This window comes from Podarcis filfolensis, assembly GCF_964270895.1.
Source record: "Podarcis filfolensis genome assembly, chromosome: 16".
NCBI classification, from domain to species: Eukaryota; Metazoa; Chordata; class Lepidosauria; order Squamata; family Lacertidae; genus Podarcis; species Podarcis filfolensis.
Genome location: NC_139620.1, coordinates 8,958,712 through 8,974,067, shown reverse-complemented (window position 1 = coordinate 8,974,067; position 15,356 = coordinate 8,958,712). Strand labels below are relative to the sequence as shown.

General features: G+C 49.7%; 1 protein-coding gene across 2 annotated transcripts; it reads right to left on the bottom strand.

The window, feature by feature from the left end:
• Positions 1–910: 910 nt before the first annotated feature.
• Positions 911–14,828, bottom strand: FLAD1 (flavin adenine dinucleotide synthetase 1). Of its 2 annotated transcripts, XM_083591268.1 has the most exons (8): positions 14,780–14,828; positions 11,713–11,955; positions 9,504–10,263; positions 7,580–7,727; positions 6,344–6,442; positions 5,267–5,456; positions 3,148–3,221; positions 911–1,319 (listed from the first exon to the last, which is right to left on the bottom strand). In XM_083591268.1, the coding sequence occupies exons 2-8, from the start codon at positions 11,881–11,883 to the stop codon at positions 1,184–1,186; spliced, it is 1,578 nt and encodes a 525-aa protein (XP_083447394.1). In that variant the 5' UTR covers positions 11,884–11,955; positions 14,780–14,828; the 3' UTR covers positions 911–1,183. The 2 variants fall into 2 exon arrangements, with proteins under 2 accessions (XP_083447394.1, XP_083447395.1); XM_083591269.1 differs by lacking the exon at positions 14,780–14,828 and having other exon boundaries at positions 11,713–13,147.
• Positions 14,829–15,356: the final 528 nt, after the last annotated feature.

Sequence of the window (15,356 nt, the reverse complement as noted above, 5' to 3'; positions counted from 1 at the left end):
CGGTTGGCAGGAGCTGGGACAGAGCAACGGGAACTCGCTCCATCACAGGGAATCGAACCACCGACCTTCCGATCGGCAAGCCCAAGAAGCTCAGTGGTTTAGACCACAGCGCCACCTGCTCCCCTTTACCTTCCCTTCCCTTGTTCTTTCTATTGTTGGCCTGAGAACTGCAATGCAAAATTCAGAGAAGTGTGCATTTCAGTTCCCTTATTGTTTCAGGAGATGTGAAGCAGCCATATGAGCTCAGTTGCATTTCTTCCCTGTCCCTAAGCCCTACTCGGCTCGCTTGACAGGAGGGGGTGAATCACAGGACCTTTTCCGCAGGGCATCCTCAAAACTGGACCCAGCTTTGTTGGAATAGCTTCTAGAGTGAATTTTGATCAAATAGGTTTGAAAAACAGACTTGAGCCCCATTCATACCAGACATTAAAAGCAGTATCGTATCACTTTAAACAGATAGCATTCTGGGAGCTGTAGTTTGTAGCCCCTCACCGAGCTCCAGTTAAACCACTCTAGAAATTGTTAGCTCTGGGAGGGGAATAGCGGGGGTCTCCTTGTAACTCTCAACAAACTACAACTCCCAGGATGCTTTGCGGGAAGCCGTATAGTATAGTATAGATGGGGCCTTTGGTTCCAGCACTTAGCACAGGGATGGCCGCCCCTTCAGATGTTGCCAGACTCCCAAGTCCTATCAGCTCTAGCCAGCACGGCCAATGGTCGGGGCTGATGTGAGCTGTGGTTCAGCAACCTCAAGATGGCGCCAGGCTCCCTGCCCCTGATACGGCAAATTTGTGGGTGTGGGAAGGTCAAAGGATTCAAGCGCTACTCTTTGGCACCATTGGACCCTGCAGAGCTCGTATCTCACTCCACCTTGCCCGCACCCCACTGTTAAAACACACAGCAGAACATAACCCAAAGAGGCAAAGAGTTTATTCCCAGGGTCTCCTGTCCCCTCACATGATGGACGGAACAGTGCCTACAGCCAACTGTCACAAGGACAGGGCTGGCCAATCACATTGCCGATGTGAGAGCAGTCCCTTGATGGCCCAGCGGTAGTAGTGGCACCGACGCCATTTTGCCTCGGCCTGGCCCAAGCCTTAACCAACCTAGGCTTCAGGCCTTGTCAGCTCTCCAGCGCTGGCCAGCGGTTGCCGGGGCAACGAGCATCAGGCCTAGCCAGGCTTCAGTGGCGGGAGTTGCGCTCATCCTCTTCGTTTTCCAGCTCATAGGCCGGCCGGTAGCATTCCCGCCCTGCGGCGTTCGTATAGCGCAGGGCTGGATTCTTCTGTGTGTTACTCATGCTCCCAAGCGAAGTGTAGCTGTCAAGAGGGGTCGGGGTTGGGAAGAGAGACAAGATGGATTTAAGCCACAGCAAGCAGGGGTACTTCATCTCCAATGAGCCTTAGAACATCTACCGTATTTTTCACTCTATAAGACGCACTTTTCCCCTCCTAAAAAGTAAGGGAAAATGTGTGTGCATCTTATGGAGTGAATGCAAGCGGGAGGCTCTGCTCAGCGTTCCCTTTAAAGAGCCGCGTGGAGCGTGTGAGCGGCTCTTCGGGGCTTTTCCCCAAGGAGGGGGAAGGGCAGCCTTGGGGAAAAGCCCTCAAGAGCCACACACACACTCCGCACGCTCTTTAAAGGCAGCGCGGCTCTTGGGGGAGCCTTAGCTGCACGCAGCCTCTCCTGGGCTGCGATCCCGCTGGCTGTCCTGGCTTCTTGCTTGGCCGTGCGCAGGCTCTTCGGGCAGGGGGAGCCTTCATCCCCTGCCCGGGAGAGGCTGTGCGCGGCTATCCCATAAGCCAGGACAGCAAGCGGGATCGTTGCACAGCGATTCAGAATATTTTTTTTCTTGTTTTCCTCTTCTAAAAACTAGGTGCGTCTTATGGTCTGGTGCGTCTTATAGAGCGAAAAATACGGCACTTATTTACATTTATTCCCTTGCACAAAATGGTAACAAACTGCTCGATTGTAAAAAAACAACAACAACAACCCATGAAATGGTTTATGAAAAGAATGAAACAATGAGGTAAGAAGAGTGGAAAGCAACTATTTAAAACATTCGAAAGTTAATTGAAATCAACAATTTGCTATAAAAAAAAAAACCAGATTAAAATGCATGTCTACATGGATAACTGGATAGACTTGCTTAGGCAAAAATGCGCTTAAAAAGAGTCCAGCAAAGGTGTCTGTCTGATGTCCACAGGCAGGGGGTTCCGAAGTGTAGGTGCTGCCGCACTAAAAGATCAATTTCTTACAAATGCGGAACGAGGATTATGTGACACCCCTAATGGTGCCGGTTCTGCAAATCGGAGCAGTTCATGTGGGCATATATGAAGGTAAGATGATTTCACCAGTAAATCGGTCCCAAGCTGTTAACGGCTTTCTATGCTAATAGTAACACCTTGAATTTGATGCAAGCAGGAAACCAGCAGAGGTGCTACGTGCTGAAAAGGTTCCGCTCCTGTCAGCAATTGTGCTGCAGCATTAATTACCGTATTTTTCGCTCTATAGGGCGCACCGGACCATAGGGTGCACCTAGATTTTGGGGGGTGGGGGGAAATAAATAAATAAAAATTTATCCCCCCCCCAGCCCCAAGGAGCAAAGACGCCAAGATAGCAAGCGGGATCCATCCAGGAGAGGCTGCGCGCGGCTTTGGCAGAAGCCAAGACAGCGAGCGGGTGGATCCCGCTCGCTGTCTTGGCTTCGTTTTTAGCCGCGGGGCTGGGAGCCTTCGGAGCCCGGCGGGAGTTCCAGGGTGAAGCCCAGGGTGCACAGCGGGAGTTGGCGCTGCACTCCCTGGGCTGCAGGCTGCTATCCGCAAGCCTTCGGAGCCTGGCGGGAACTCCCACCGCGCTCCAAAGGCTTGCGGATAGCTTCCTGAAGCCTGGAGAACTCCCTGGAACTCTCCAGGCTTCAGCGAAACCTGCATTTGCCCCATAGGACACACACACATTTCCCCTTCATTTTTGGAGGGGGAAAAGTTTCGTCCTATAGAGCGAAAAATACGGTAACCACTAACTGCAGTTTCTGGATTAAGCTGCATTCCTGGATCTATCACACCCAGACCCTGGGTCCCAAATCACCCAGCTGGGGTAGAGTCGGTCTTGCTATATTATTGCTATTAATTCTCCATCTGTTCTTACCCCTTATCATAAAGAATGCAGTAAGGGATGTAGAGCATGCGAAGGAACTTCCATATATCCCGGTATGTCCAGTCCTGGGGAAAGGAGAGCAACGTAATCAGGAGGGATCACATTCCTTCATATTCCTCTACTCTAGGAAGCTATCCAGCAAATTCCTTCCCGCAGGAGCGGTACCTATTTGTCTACTTGCACTTCACGTGCTTTCGAACTGCTAGGTTGGCAGGAGCAGGGACCGAGCAACGGGAGCTCACCCCGTCACGGGGATTCGAACCGCCGACCTTCTGATCGGCAAATCCTAGGCTCTGTGGTTTAACCCACAGCGCCACCCGCATCCCTAAGGGTGCCATTAGGAGACCCCTATTCACCTCACGATGGATTAATATCCTACAGCCTTTTAAATGTATTTATGGGATGAGGCAGTATCGTTTTGTTTTTTCTGCTTTAACTATTTAGTTGTGCTTTTATATTGTATTTTTATCTTGTGAACAGCCCTGAAATCTTTTGACAAAGGCTGGTGCATTAAACAAACAAACAAACCAGTTACAATTTCCAGAATGGGTTAACATTCAGTCCCTCTTCCCAGGGAACCCTGGGAATTGTAGTTCCATGAGGGGAGTCTCGGCACCTTTAAGAAACTCCAGTTCCCAGGATTCTTTTGGGGAAGCCATGCCTTTCTCGGTGTATATTTTTATTTACTCTCAATAATACTATCTAGGAACAGAATAATAATAAAAAAGTATTCAGCATGTTTTGTCATTTTTGAGTCAGAGGCAGTTATCGCAAAGGTTGGCAAATGCAATATGGCAAGTAACAACAGATCAAATAACTATTTATCCCCCACAAGACAACTGACCCCCCCCAATCCTTTTTTGTTAGCAATCCACACAAACTGCATTCTCCAGGATAACACTTTAGCAAACCTCTATTACACATGGGAGGCAAGGGAGATAAATAAGGCCAGGAAAACGGTTTAGATGACAAGATACGAAAGGATAAAGGTCATCACCAGTAAGCTCAGTGAACAAGAGAGGAATACTAAAAAAGAAATACAGATGTTAAGCGTTTTCGATTTTTACATAGCACGAAGGTGAATTATCTTCCTTATTAGCGCAACTAATAAAAGAGCAGCAAGCTGAAGTAAATTTTCTCTAGCCTGCTTTAAGTGCATAGCGCAGATGACATCTGAGAAGCAAGATCTGAAGCCAATGTTTTATAGGGGCTGGAGGACCGGGATTGGTCCATTGGGGGGGGGGTCAAATGACGGGATTCTCCTACGATGCAGATACAGCAGCGTAGGTGGCGCCCTTGAAGCCCAGAGCTCAATCTGTGGCTGATACCAGGGTGCTTGGTGGCAGTCCGGGGGAGCCACGCCATGTGGCCACGCTTCCCCCCTTCCACACTCAGACCCTTAGCTGCAATCTCCACCTGCATCATTCAGCCCCGATACTGAGGTCCAGCGCCGAGGGTCTTCTAGCAGTTCCCTCCCTGCGAGAAGCGAGGTTACAGGGAACCAGGCAGAGGGCCTTTTCGGTAGTGGCGCCCGCCCTGTGGAATGCCCTCCCACCAGATGTCAAAGAGAAGAACAACTACCAGACTTTTAGAAGACATATGAAGGCAGCCCTGTTTAGGGATGTTTTTAATGTTTGATGTTTTACGCTTTATTAATTATTATTATTATTATTATTACAGTCATACCTCATGTTGCGTTTGCTTCAGGTTGTACGTTTTCAGGTTATGTCCCTTAGCGACCCAGAAATACTGGAAAGGATTACTTCCAGGTTTCGTCACTCGCGCATGCGCAGACGCGCAAAATGACGTCGTGCGCATGTGCAGACGCGGTGAATCGCAACCCGTGCAAACGCGGTTTGCATTCTGCTCATGTTGCGAACGGGACTCCGGAACAGATCCTGTTTGCAACCAGAGGTACTATTGTAATAATAATAATATTTTGTTGGGAGCCGCCCAGAGTGGCTGGGGAAACCCAGTCAGATGGGCGGGGTATAAATAATAAATTTTTCATCATCATCATCATCTCTGCTTACTGGGCGAGATGCCTCTGAGGAACCCCCACAGACCTACCCAGTCCCCTCTGACATGCCACGGCGCCTTTGCTACATACCAGGAGAGGGTTGACCCGCATATATTGGGGCCAATCGGGGTCCGTCATGCAGAAGGGCGTCAAGGTGCATGAGTAAGGGTCCGTGCGACGGGTGCCCATCAACACAGCCTCTATCTGCGGCTGTTGCGCCTTCAGGTCGCCCAGCGCCTGTTTGATGTTCCCGTGGACATTACACATCTGAAGGTTGTACCTGCGGGAGGAGGAAGAGGGAGTCTCACCTGACGCCAACATATTTTTTTTGGTGCCGGACAAAGAAGACCTTTTCGTTCGCAACAGATTTAATAACAATGACGGCGATCGCTGAGGACTGCTGCATTTTAGATCTGGGTGGAAACCATAGCTGTCAACTTACAGATTTGAAAATAAGGGACCAGCAGCCTCAAAAATAAGGGATCAGAAGCCAAAATAAGGGATTTTCCAAGCACAGGTATGTTCAACTTCTGAGCCCCTCCGAGACAAAGGCAGAAAGCCCAGCCAGCAGCCAAACGAAGCCTCAAGCGGTGGCTCCCACAGCGCAGCAACCCGGCAAAGGGGATGCAGCAAGGAAAACCACCATCACCTCTCCGCTGGGAAGTGCTGAGCAAAGGCGAGTCCCCAGGCAACGCGGCCGATTTGATCGGCACAAGGCATGCAAGCTCCACCCCCCAGTTGTTCTTAGACTACTTATTGGGTGAGCAACGCAGCCAATCAACACAGTTGGAGCCTCCCTCCTCCCTGGCCGGCAGGGAGGGAGGGAGAGGGGCTGCTTCCTTTGAAACCCAGGAAATTTAAGGGACATCATCAATAAGGGACAGCAGCGGGACACAGTGCTGGGATAAGGGACTTTCCCACCAAATAAGGGATGGTTGACAGCTATGGTGGAAACAGCAAGGAGTCCTGCCGGGATGTTGGGGCCTCAGCAAATCCCCCAGAATGCCAGCTTACAGTGCTGTTCCCATTTCCAAAAAGTCCTCTAGGCGGTTCTCAAAACAAACACAAAATACAGGAATACAACAAACGAAGGTGCCGATCATTTTGTTTGTTGCCTGTTAAGGGACTTCACACCAGCCCCCCGGAATGAAAGTACAAGTTTTGTACCGCTGGGCTGTGTCTTCGATGAACTCCTCCATCTCAGGAAACGGGGACACAATCCGGATGTACAGAGCCTGCAGCTTCTCCAACCTCTCCGGACACCGCCTGGGTGGGAAAGAGAGAATACAAGGACCCTTCATTTCAGTGGGAACCAGTTAAGCTGCCTTAAAAGGTAAAGGGACCCCTGACCATTAGGTCCAATCGTGACCGACTCTGGGGTTGCGGTGCTCATCTCGCTTTATTGGCAAAGGAAGCCAGCATACAGCTTCCGGGTCATGTGGCCAGCATGACTAAGCCGCTTCTGGCGAACCAGAGCAGCGCACAGAAACGCCGTTTACCTTCCCGCCGGAGCGGTACCTATTTATCTACTTGCACTTTGACGTGCTTTTGAACTGCTAGGTTGGCAGGAGCAGGGACCGAGCAACGGGAGCTCACCCCGTCGCGGGGATTCGAACCGCCGAGCTTCTGATCGGCAAGTCCTAGGCTCTGTGGTTTAACCCACAGCGCCACCCACGTCCCACACTAAGCTGCCTTATACCAGGTTATTTGTCCACTTAGGCAAGAATTGCCTTCTCTGACTGGCAGTGCGGCTCTCCAGGGTTCTCAGGCAGAGAACCGTCTTCTTCCCTCTTAGTAGGTAACTGGTTTTATTTTTAACTGGAGACGCAGGGGTTGAACCTGGGCCTTCTGCATTCCAAGCAGGTGTTGCGCCAATGAGCTATGTCTGCCCTGCCACCCCCAAGGCACCCCATTCCTCATGGGGGCCAGCTTCTGGGAAGTCCACAGGCAAGGAAAGAAAATGTGCTTTCTCCTTCCCCACTTGCAACTGGCACCCAGCGATAGACTGCTTCGGAATAAGGAGGTTCTCTTTATTGCTAACAGCTGCTGCCTTTGCAGGCAGAAAAATTCATGCTGGACAAGCCCTGATTCTGAGGTCCTCAAAAAGCCACAAATGGGCACCTGCCCCCTCCTGATTTGTATTTTTTGTTTTTTATCGTTCTTCCAAGAAACAAATCTGAAATGGGGGAAAGAGAAAGGAAGAAGAAAAATGCAGATAAGCCAGTGATGAGGACTAGAAACTTGTGCTGCCTTGTTGAAAAATTCCACAAGTTGGGAAACGACTAAGCTGTGTGATTTGTTATGCAATCAGGGCTAGAAAAGGCTTAAAACAAACAACCCTCGCCTGGTCCCAATCTAGGGAAGCCCGAATGAGAAATACTGAAAGAAGAGGATGCAAAGTACCTCTGTACGGCAGCATGGAAGAGGTGAAGCAAGGCTGTGCAGTCCTTTCCCCCATTGAATCCGACACAAAGCTTTGACAGGGCGTACTTATCCAAAGCTTCCTCGATGGTCCGAATTGCTGCTGCCACCTTCTGGCCAAGAGGGGAACCTACAGAGAGGTAAAAGCAACTAGGATGAAACAGGGTCTTTGAAAAATAATAGTAATAAGAATTAAAAACATTATTACTTTTATTTGCCGCCTTTTCCTCCTAGGAGCTACCAAGGTGATGTGCATGGTTCTGCCCTCCATATTTTATACAGTGGTACCTCGGGTTACATATGCTTCAGGTTACATACGCTTCAGGTTACAGACTCCGCTAACCCAGAAATAGTGCTTCAGGTTAAGAACTTTGCTTCAGGATGAGAACAGAAATCGGGCTCCGGTGACGTGGCAGCAGCAGGAGGCCCCATTAGCTAAAGTGGTGCTTCAGGTTAAGAACGGACCTCCAGAATGAATTAAGTACTTAACCCGAGGTACCACTGTACTCACAACAACCTTATAAGGTAGTTTAAGTTGACAAGACTTGACCATTGGTGAACTTTGACATCATCATTATTACTATTATTAAATTTCTATACTGCCCTTCAACGGAAGATCACAGGGCACTTCACAATATAAAAACACAAAAATACTTACCATAATATCAAACAGAAACAATACCCTGCCCCACTTTAAAAGGCCGTGGGTTGTTTAATGAGCCTAAGGCCTGGGGGAAGAGGAACGCTTTTGCTTGGTGTCTAGAATCACAGAACTGCAGAGTTTGAAGGAATCACAAGAGTTATCAAGTTCAAACCCCTGCAATGCAGGAACCTTTCACCTAGCGTGAAGCTCAGACCCACGACCCTGAGATTAAGAGTCTCATGTTCTATCAGCCAATTAATGAAGGTGTCAGGCAGGCCTCTCTGGGGAGAGCATTCCACAAATGGGGAGCCACTGCAGAAAAGGCCCGTTCTCGTGTTGCCCCACCCTCTGGACCTCACATGGAGGAGTCACATGAAGAAGGGCCTCAGAGGATGAATGCAGAGCCCTGGAGTGTTTATATGGAGAGAGTTGCACCTTGTGGTCCTGAGCCATTCAAGGCTTTATAGGTCAAAACCAGCACTTTGAATTGGACCCAGAAACTAATTGGCAGCCAGTGCAGTTGAGCCAAGATTCAGGTTAAATGCTCAAACCATCTTGCCCTAGTGAGCAACCTGGCCACCAAATTCTGCACCTGCCGTCTTCAGAGGCAGACGTACGTACAATGCATTCCAGTAATCTAACCTAGAGGTTACCAGAATGTAGGCCACAGAAGTTAGGCTATCTCTGTTCCGACAGGGGAGCAGCTGGGTCAGTAGCTGAAACAGATTCTAGGCATCATCCCTGACCACTAGCCATGCTGGCTGGGGGCTGATGGGAGCTGGAGTCTGAGTACATCACTGAACTACAAATCCCATCATCCCTGACCACAGGCCATGTGGAAGTGATGGGAGTTGGAGTCCAACAACATCTAAAGGGGTCCACAGGTCCCCCCACCCCTGCTCTGCCTACTACACCACGCTGCCTCTCCTTTCAGCCCCTGCATAGTCCCGCATTCTTAACCTCGTGGTCCTGTATCCCCATAGATCCAGCCGTACGCCAGGCATTACAGTGGCTCCTCTGGTTGCGAACGGGATCCGTTCCAGAGCCCCGTTCGCAACATGAGCAGAATGCAACCCGCGTCTGAGCGTGTCGCGATTTGCTGCTTCTGCGCATGGGTGTGACGTCATTTTGAGCGTCTGCGCATGTGCGAGCGGCGAAACCCGGAAGTGACCCTTTCCGGTACTTCCTGGTCACCGCGGAATGCAACCTGAAAAGATTTAAACCGAAGCACCTTTAACCCGAGGTATGACTGTATTCCCCTACCAGATTCTGCTAAGGCATACACATCCTGGGCTGCCTGCGAGACGGGATCGGCCACCAGGGGCACCACGATCCCTGGCGGCAGGTGCTTCATCAGGAAGGCGACCGCTTCCTCCAGGTCCTCTTCCGAATCGGAGTCCAGAGTGAGCTTGACCCGGAAGTAGTTGCTGGCCCAATCCGGGTAGGAGCCCAGGCTCGTGCGACGTCTGAAGTTGGCGTTGGCCCGGTCAAGTATGGGCGCGATGAGGGTCTCTTCGGAGTTGACGAATATCTCCTGCGAGCAGAACTGGGTCTTCTCGTTGCGGAAGAGGTGGCCAAGACCATCCAGCGCTCGCCTCATCAGTGACGGGATGCCTGGGAAAACGTAGACGTTCCGGACGCTGATGAGCGGGTAGGGGAAGCGGCGGCCCGTCTTCTCGTCCTCGCCGTAGTTGAGCAGTGACGACGCGGGGACCCGGGCCAGCTTCATCTCGGGGCAGTCAGCCCCCGTCTTGCCAAAAAACTTCTTCACCAGCTCCACCATCTCTGGGTGGGCAACGACCTTCTCTCCGAAAGCCTGGGCGACTGCCTCAAAAGTCACATCGTCGTGCGTGGGGCCAATCCCGCCCGAGGTCAGGACGTAGGTGAACTTGCTGGAGAACGACGAGACTTCGTTGGCGATGGCAGCCACGTCGTCAGGAACCACAGAGATCTTGGCCACCTTCACACCCAGCGAGCGAAGCCTCTTGCACATGAAGAAGGAATTCGTGTCTTGGGTGTAGCCCTGCCGAAACAAGAAAGCTGTCAGTGCGAAGAGGTCTGCCACAAATATTGCCAAATCCTGCATCCTATTACATAGGTAAAGGGACCCCTGACCATTAGGTCCAGTCGTGGCCAACTCTGGGGTTGCGGCGCTCATCTCGCTTTACTGGCCAAGGGAGCTGGCGTACAGCTTCCGGGTCATGTGGCCAGCATGACTAAGCCGCTTCTGGAGAAACCAGAGCAGCGCACGGAAACATCGTTTACCTTCCCGCTGGAGCGGTACCTATTTATCTACTTGCACTTTGACGTGCTTTTGAACTGCTAGGTTGGCAGAAGCAGCGCAGCGGGAGCTCACCCCGTCAATCCTATTACATATTTCACTTAATAATCCACATTGGATTATCGCAATCCAATCTGCGTGGGGCTGCCCTTGAGGATGACTCAGGAACTTCAACTGGTCCAAAATGCAGATGCCAGATTATTAATTTATATCATAATATTTGTATACCGCTTGATTGCAGAATACCTCACAGTGGTTTACAAAAAGGAAAGAACAATAGGATTATTGGTTTAAAACAAATAAACATATAGTGGTGAGGGAGTATCTTATAGCTTTTTTTCTGTTCCTTTTTTCTTCAGTTTCTTTCTTTTAGTTCCTATAATTAGTTTGTTTTTTTATAGTATTGTGAAAACTTCATTAACCACTCCCCCAAAAAAAACATCAGGATGCGTGCACTGGAAATAATGCTTGCGTGTGCGCAAATAACGCTTGCGCATAAGCTATTTCCGGTGCTCCTCGGACCCGGAAGTAGGCAGCTGTGCAGCACAGTGCTGGTAAAAGTGGGTGGCAGGGGTCGCTGCGGGCCGGATAAACGAGTCCCTCGGGCCTTATCCAGCCCACAGGCCTTAGTTTGGGGCATAGCTGTCAAGCGTCCCTTATTTGGCGGGACAGCCCCTTATCCCAGCGCCATGTCCCACTGCTGTCCCTTATTGATGATGTCCCTTAAATAAGCTACTGAAGGTAATGGGGCCCTTTCTATGTCCAGCTGTCCTTTGTCAACAACAAATTATTGCTGTTTTTTTGTGTTGAATATATGCGATATGGTAATTTATGGACCTAATAGGTATCTAAAGCCATTTGCATGCCACAAAATATGTATTTTATCAAAGTAATTGTTGATCCCTAATTTTGGCTGCTGATCCCTTATTTTCGAGGCTGCTGGTCCCTTATTTTCAAATCTGTAAGTTGACAGCTATGGTTTGGGGACCCCGATATAGACTAAATTGCATTGGCTCTCGCAGGAAGAAAGATGGGGACAAACCTAGAATCCAGGCTCCGCCTATTACTGCCTCTGGCTCTGCCTACTGTTGCCCTCTCTGCCTCCAGCCTCACCAGCCCGCAACGGGCATCACCAGCCGCCACTGCGTCTAAGACAAGGGCCACTGCCACACCTTCCCGCAGCTCACGCACCTTTAGAATCTCGTCCCCAATAACTATGATCCCAGCTGTCACGGTGCCATCCGAGGTTCCTTCACTGGTTCCAGGAGCGGCGGCGCTGCTCTGTGCTGCCATGGCTCGGAGATATCTGCTCTGCCGTCCCGTGTGCAGAATGCCCTGGCACAGCCGGAGGTTCCAGCGCATCACTGCCAGCGCTCAGCAGGGAGTAGAGAGGCCCACATGGCAAAGCAGCAAGGAGGCTGGCCCGAACTAAAACTTGGGAACAAGCAAGATGATCACAAAGTAGGATTCCCTGTTTACCTCTCCTTGCGATGGACCACTCCTTGTAAGGCCTTGTACGTTTAAAGCCACCCAGATGCAGGAGTGGAGACTTGGGCCAGCTCACTTGGTCACCTGCATGGGGTTCCTTCTCGCCTACGGCGACCAAGCTACGGCTGAATGCAAAGCTGCCACCAGATTCCATGAAACAGCACTGAGTTAGAATTAATAAACAGTGAGAATGAGCACTGACATGTGCACAGGTCAGGAGCGAGGGTTATGGCTGTGTACACATGAAGGCACATTCAAAGCACATTCTGTCCCTTAAATATTTCTGGGTACTGTAGTTTTCTTCCCCTGCCCCAGCAACCCTTAACAAACTACAGTGCACAGAATTCTTTGCAGGGTGTGTGTGTGCTCTGAATGTGTTTTAAAAGTAAAGTCATCTGGCGTAGGGGTCCCCAACCTTTTCTTTTTGGGGGAGTTCCACAGGCACATTTGGAAACCTGAAAGACTGCAGCAGGCCCTGCAAAATACCCATGTCACAGAAGAGACACTGACGATGCTCAGAAAGGTCCTCTCCATAACAGGCAAAACCTCCTCCGTGCCTCCAAACAAACAAGGTAAAGGTAAAGGGACCCCTGACCATTAGGTCCAGTCGTGGCCAACTCTGGGGTTGCGGTGCTCATCTCGCTTTACTGGCCGAGGGAGCCGGTGTACAGCTTCCGGGTCATGTGGCCAGCAGGACTAAGCCGCTTCTGGCGAACCAGAGCAGCGCACGGAATAATAATAATAATTTATTATTTGTACCCCGCCCATCTGGCTGGGTTTCCCCAGCCACTCTGGGCGGCTTCCACAGAGACCAAAAATACACTAAAATATCACACATTAAAAACTTCCCTGAACAGGGCTGCCTTAAGATGTCTTCTGTATGTCAGGTAGTTGTTTATCACTTTGACATCTATTGGGAGGTCGTTCCACAGTGCGGGTGCCACTACCGAGAAGGCCCTCTGCCTGGTTCCCTGTAGCTTTGCTTCTCGCAGCAAGGGAACTGCCAGAAGGCCCTCGGCGCTGGACCTCAGTGTCCAGGCTGAACGATGGGGGTGGAGACGCTCCTTCAGGTATACTGGGCCAAGGCCGTTTAGGGCTTTAAATGTCAACACCAACACTTTGAATTGTGCTCGGAAACGTACTGGGAGCCAATGTAGGAAATGCCGTTTACCTTCCTGCCGGAGCGGTACCTATTTCTCTACTTGCACTTTGACGTGCTTTCAAACTGCTAGGTTGGCAGGAGCAGGGACTGAGCAACGGGAGCTCACCCCTTCATGGTGACTTGAACCGCCAACCTTCTGATTGGCAAGTCCTAGGCTCTGTGGTTTAACCCACAGCGCCACCCATGTCCCTTTTGACACATGCATGAAAGGCCAGTAACATCCCTTTCCAAAATGAAGGAAGCTCTCCCCCGTGGTGTTGGCTGCAGCCGATAGGAGTGCGGTCCTAAACACCTGGACGCTTCCAGGTTGGTGAAGTCAGAGCTACACTTGCCCTTCCCTCTCAAGGAATTCAGGAATCCAGGATCTCCAGCCAAGCTACATAGCAGAAGCACCTGCTCCTTCCTCCCTGCTTTGGGCCTAGAATCCAGGGGTCTCAAGGATGGGTGCCAACTGGTCAGAAAAGAAAGGAAGGAAAGCACCCTAGCTTCAATCTCTTGAGCAAAATTAGTGAAGTTTTGATGCACATATTATTATTACTATTATCAAATTTACTAGTCGCTTGTTCGTACAAGGTCTCCAAGCATTTTTAAAAATAAGCAGAAATGCATCGAGCCATTAAAAAATTGCATAAAACATTAACATCCTCATAAAACACCTACACGCACACACAAATGAAACACCCCAGCTCCCCCTATTGACTGCAATATGTTAAAATCAATATATATGTGTGTAAATAAATTAAAACAAGTATTACATTATCTGCAATGGTACTTCCCAAACTTACAATAATTGGGTTTGAAAATTTAGTCTTACTGGCCTGCCCCTTCTTGGAAGATAATTTGGGGGGAGTTTTAATAATACTATTTTATCTATTATATATATATGTGTGTGTGTGTGTGTGTGTATATATATATATATATATATATATATATATATATATGTCATATACCATTTGAAACCCTTTCCTGTACCCCCTGGGGTATGCGTACTACAACTTTAGGAAACACTGGTCTACAATATTCTTTGAGAGGGAAGGGCAAGATAGAAATAACAATGACCTGTGTTTATATGAGTAGCCACTCATGTCCTGGCTCAGGGCACCAATCTTACCAAACTCTGCCCCAGTATATATCGGTAGATCAATGAAAATAAGCATTGTGTTGTATAGAATATTGTATTATTATTATTATTATTATTATTACCCACTCTTGGACTTCATTGTGAAAATCAGGTAAGAAATCTAAAATAATTATTAATAAAAATTAATAAAACATAATAAAATCAACAATAATAGGTGAAGATGTGGCTGTCACGGGAGATAAACTTTGCAGATCCAGCTGCTCTTAAAAGGCACAGCTTCAGGGGCCAGTGCGGAAGTTGGCAACCCTCAGTCCACTCCAAGGCTACATGATTCCAGCTCTAACCCTGTTTTGTGTCCCCTTGGAGGAAAAGCACTCTGCACGTGGCCAGAGTTACTCTCCTTCGCATCCTTCAGGACACAGAGGGGAAGGGGATGGCCCTGAAAACACATCCTGGGACGGAGCCTCGCGAAGCCCCCCAAAGTCATATTCAAAGCAGCCTCCCCTCCCTCGCTCCTTCCTACTCACCTCCCGTCTCAGATCAAAGCTCATCGAATCTCCCCGCCCGCCTCTTGCCTATTGGCCGCTCCATCAACGTCGCCCCGCCTCCTCCCCTCCCATTGGACAGCAGGAAAAGGGGCGGGGAAAAGAACGGCTTATGGAAAGGAACCGATTGGCCAGAAGCTTCGTCTCGTACCAAGCCTGATGCGCCTACTAGAAGATGGAGAATGAGCAAGAGACCCTTGGGGAGGGAGCGGGGGACTACGATTCCCATCGTGCTTTGCGGCATGCGCCTTCGTTCGAGGTTGTCTTTGAAAGGCAGGAGGGAGGTTGGGCCTCTTAGGGCGAGAGATAGCTAAACGTAATGAGATGAAAGGAAGGATGATAATGAAAATAATATTAATACACTACAGATCATCATCAACCTAGGAAGGTCTATCAGCAGACAAGGTTGGCAGATGTATGGAAAATATTTGGGAGGGGGAGTCAGAAATCTCTCAAAAGTTCAATAAGGCTTGAGTGTGCTCAGTGGCTAGGGACACGGGTGGCACTGTGGGTTAAACCACAGAGCCTAGGGTGGTTCGATTCCCCACTATGGGGTGAG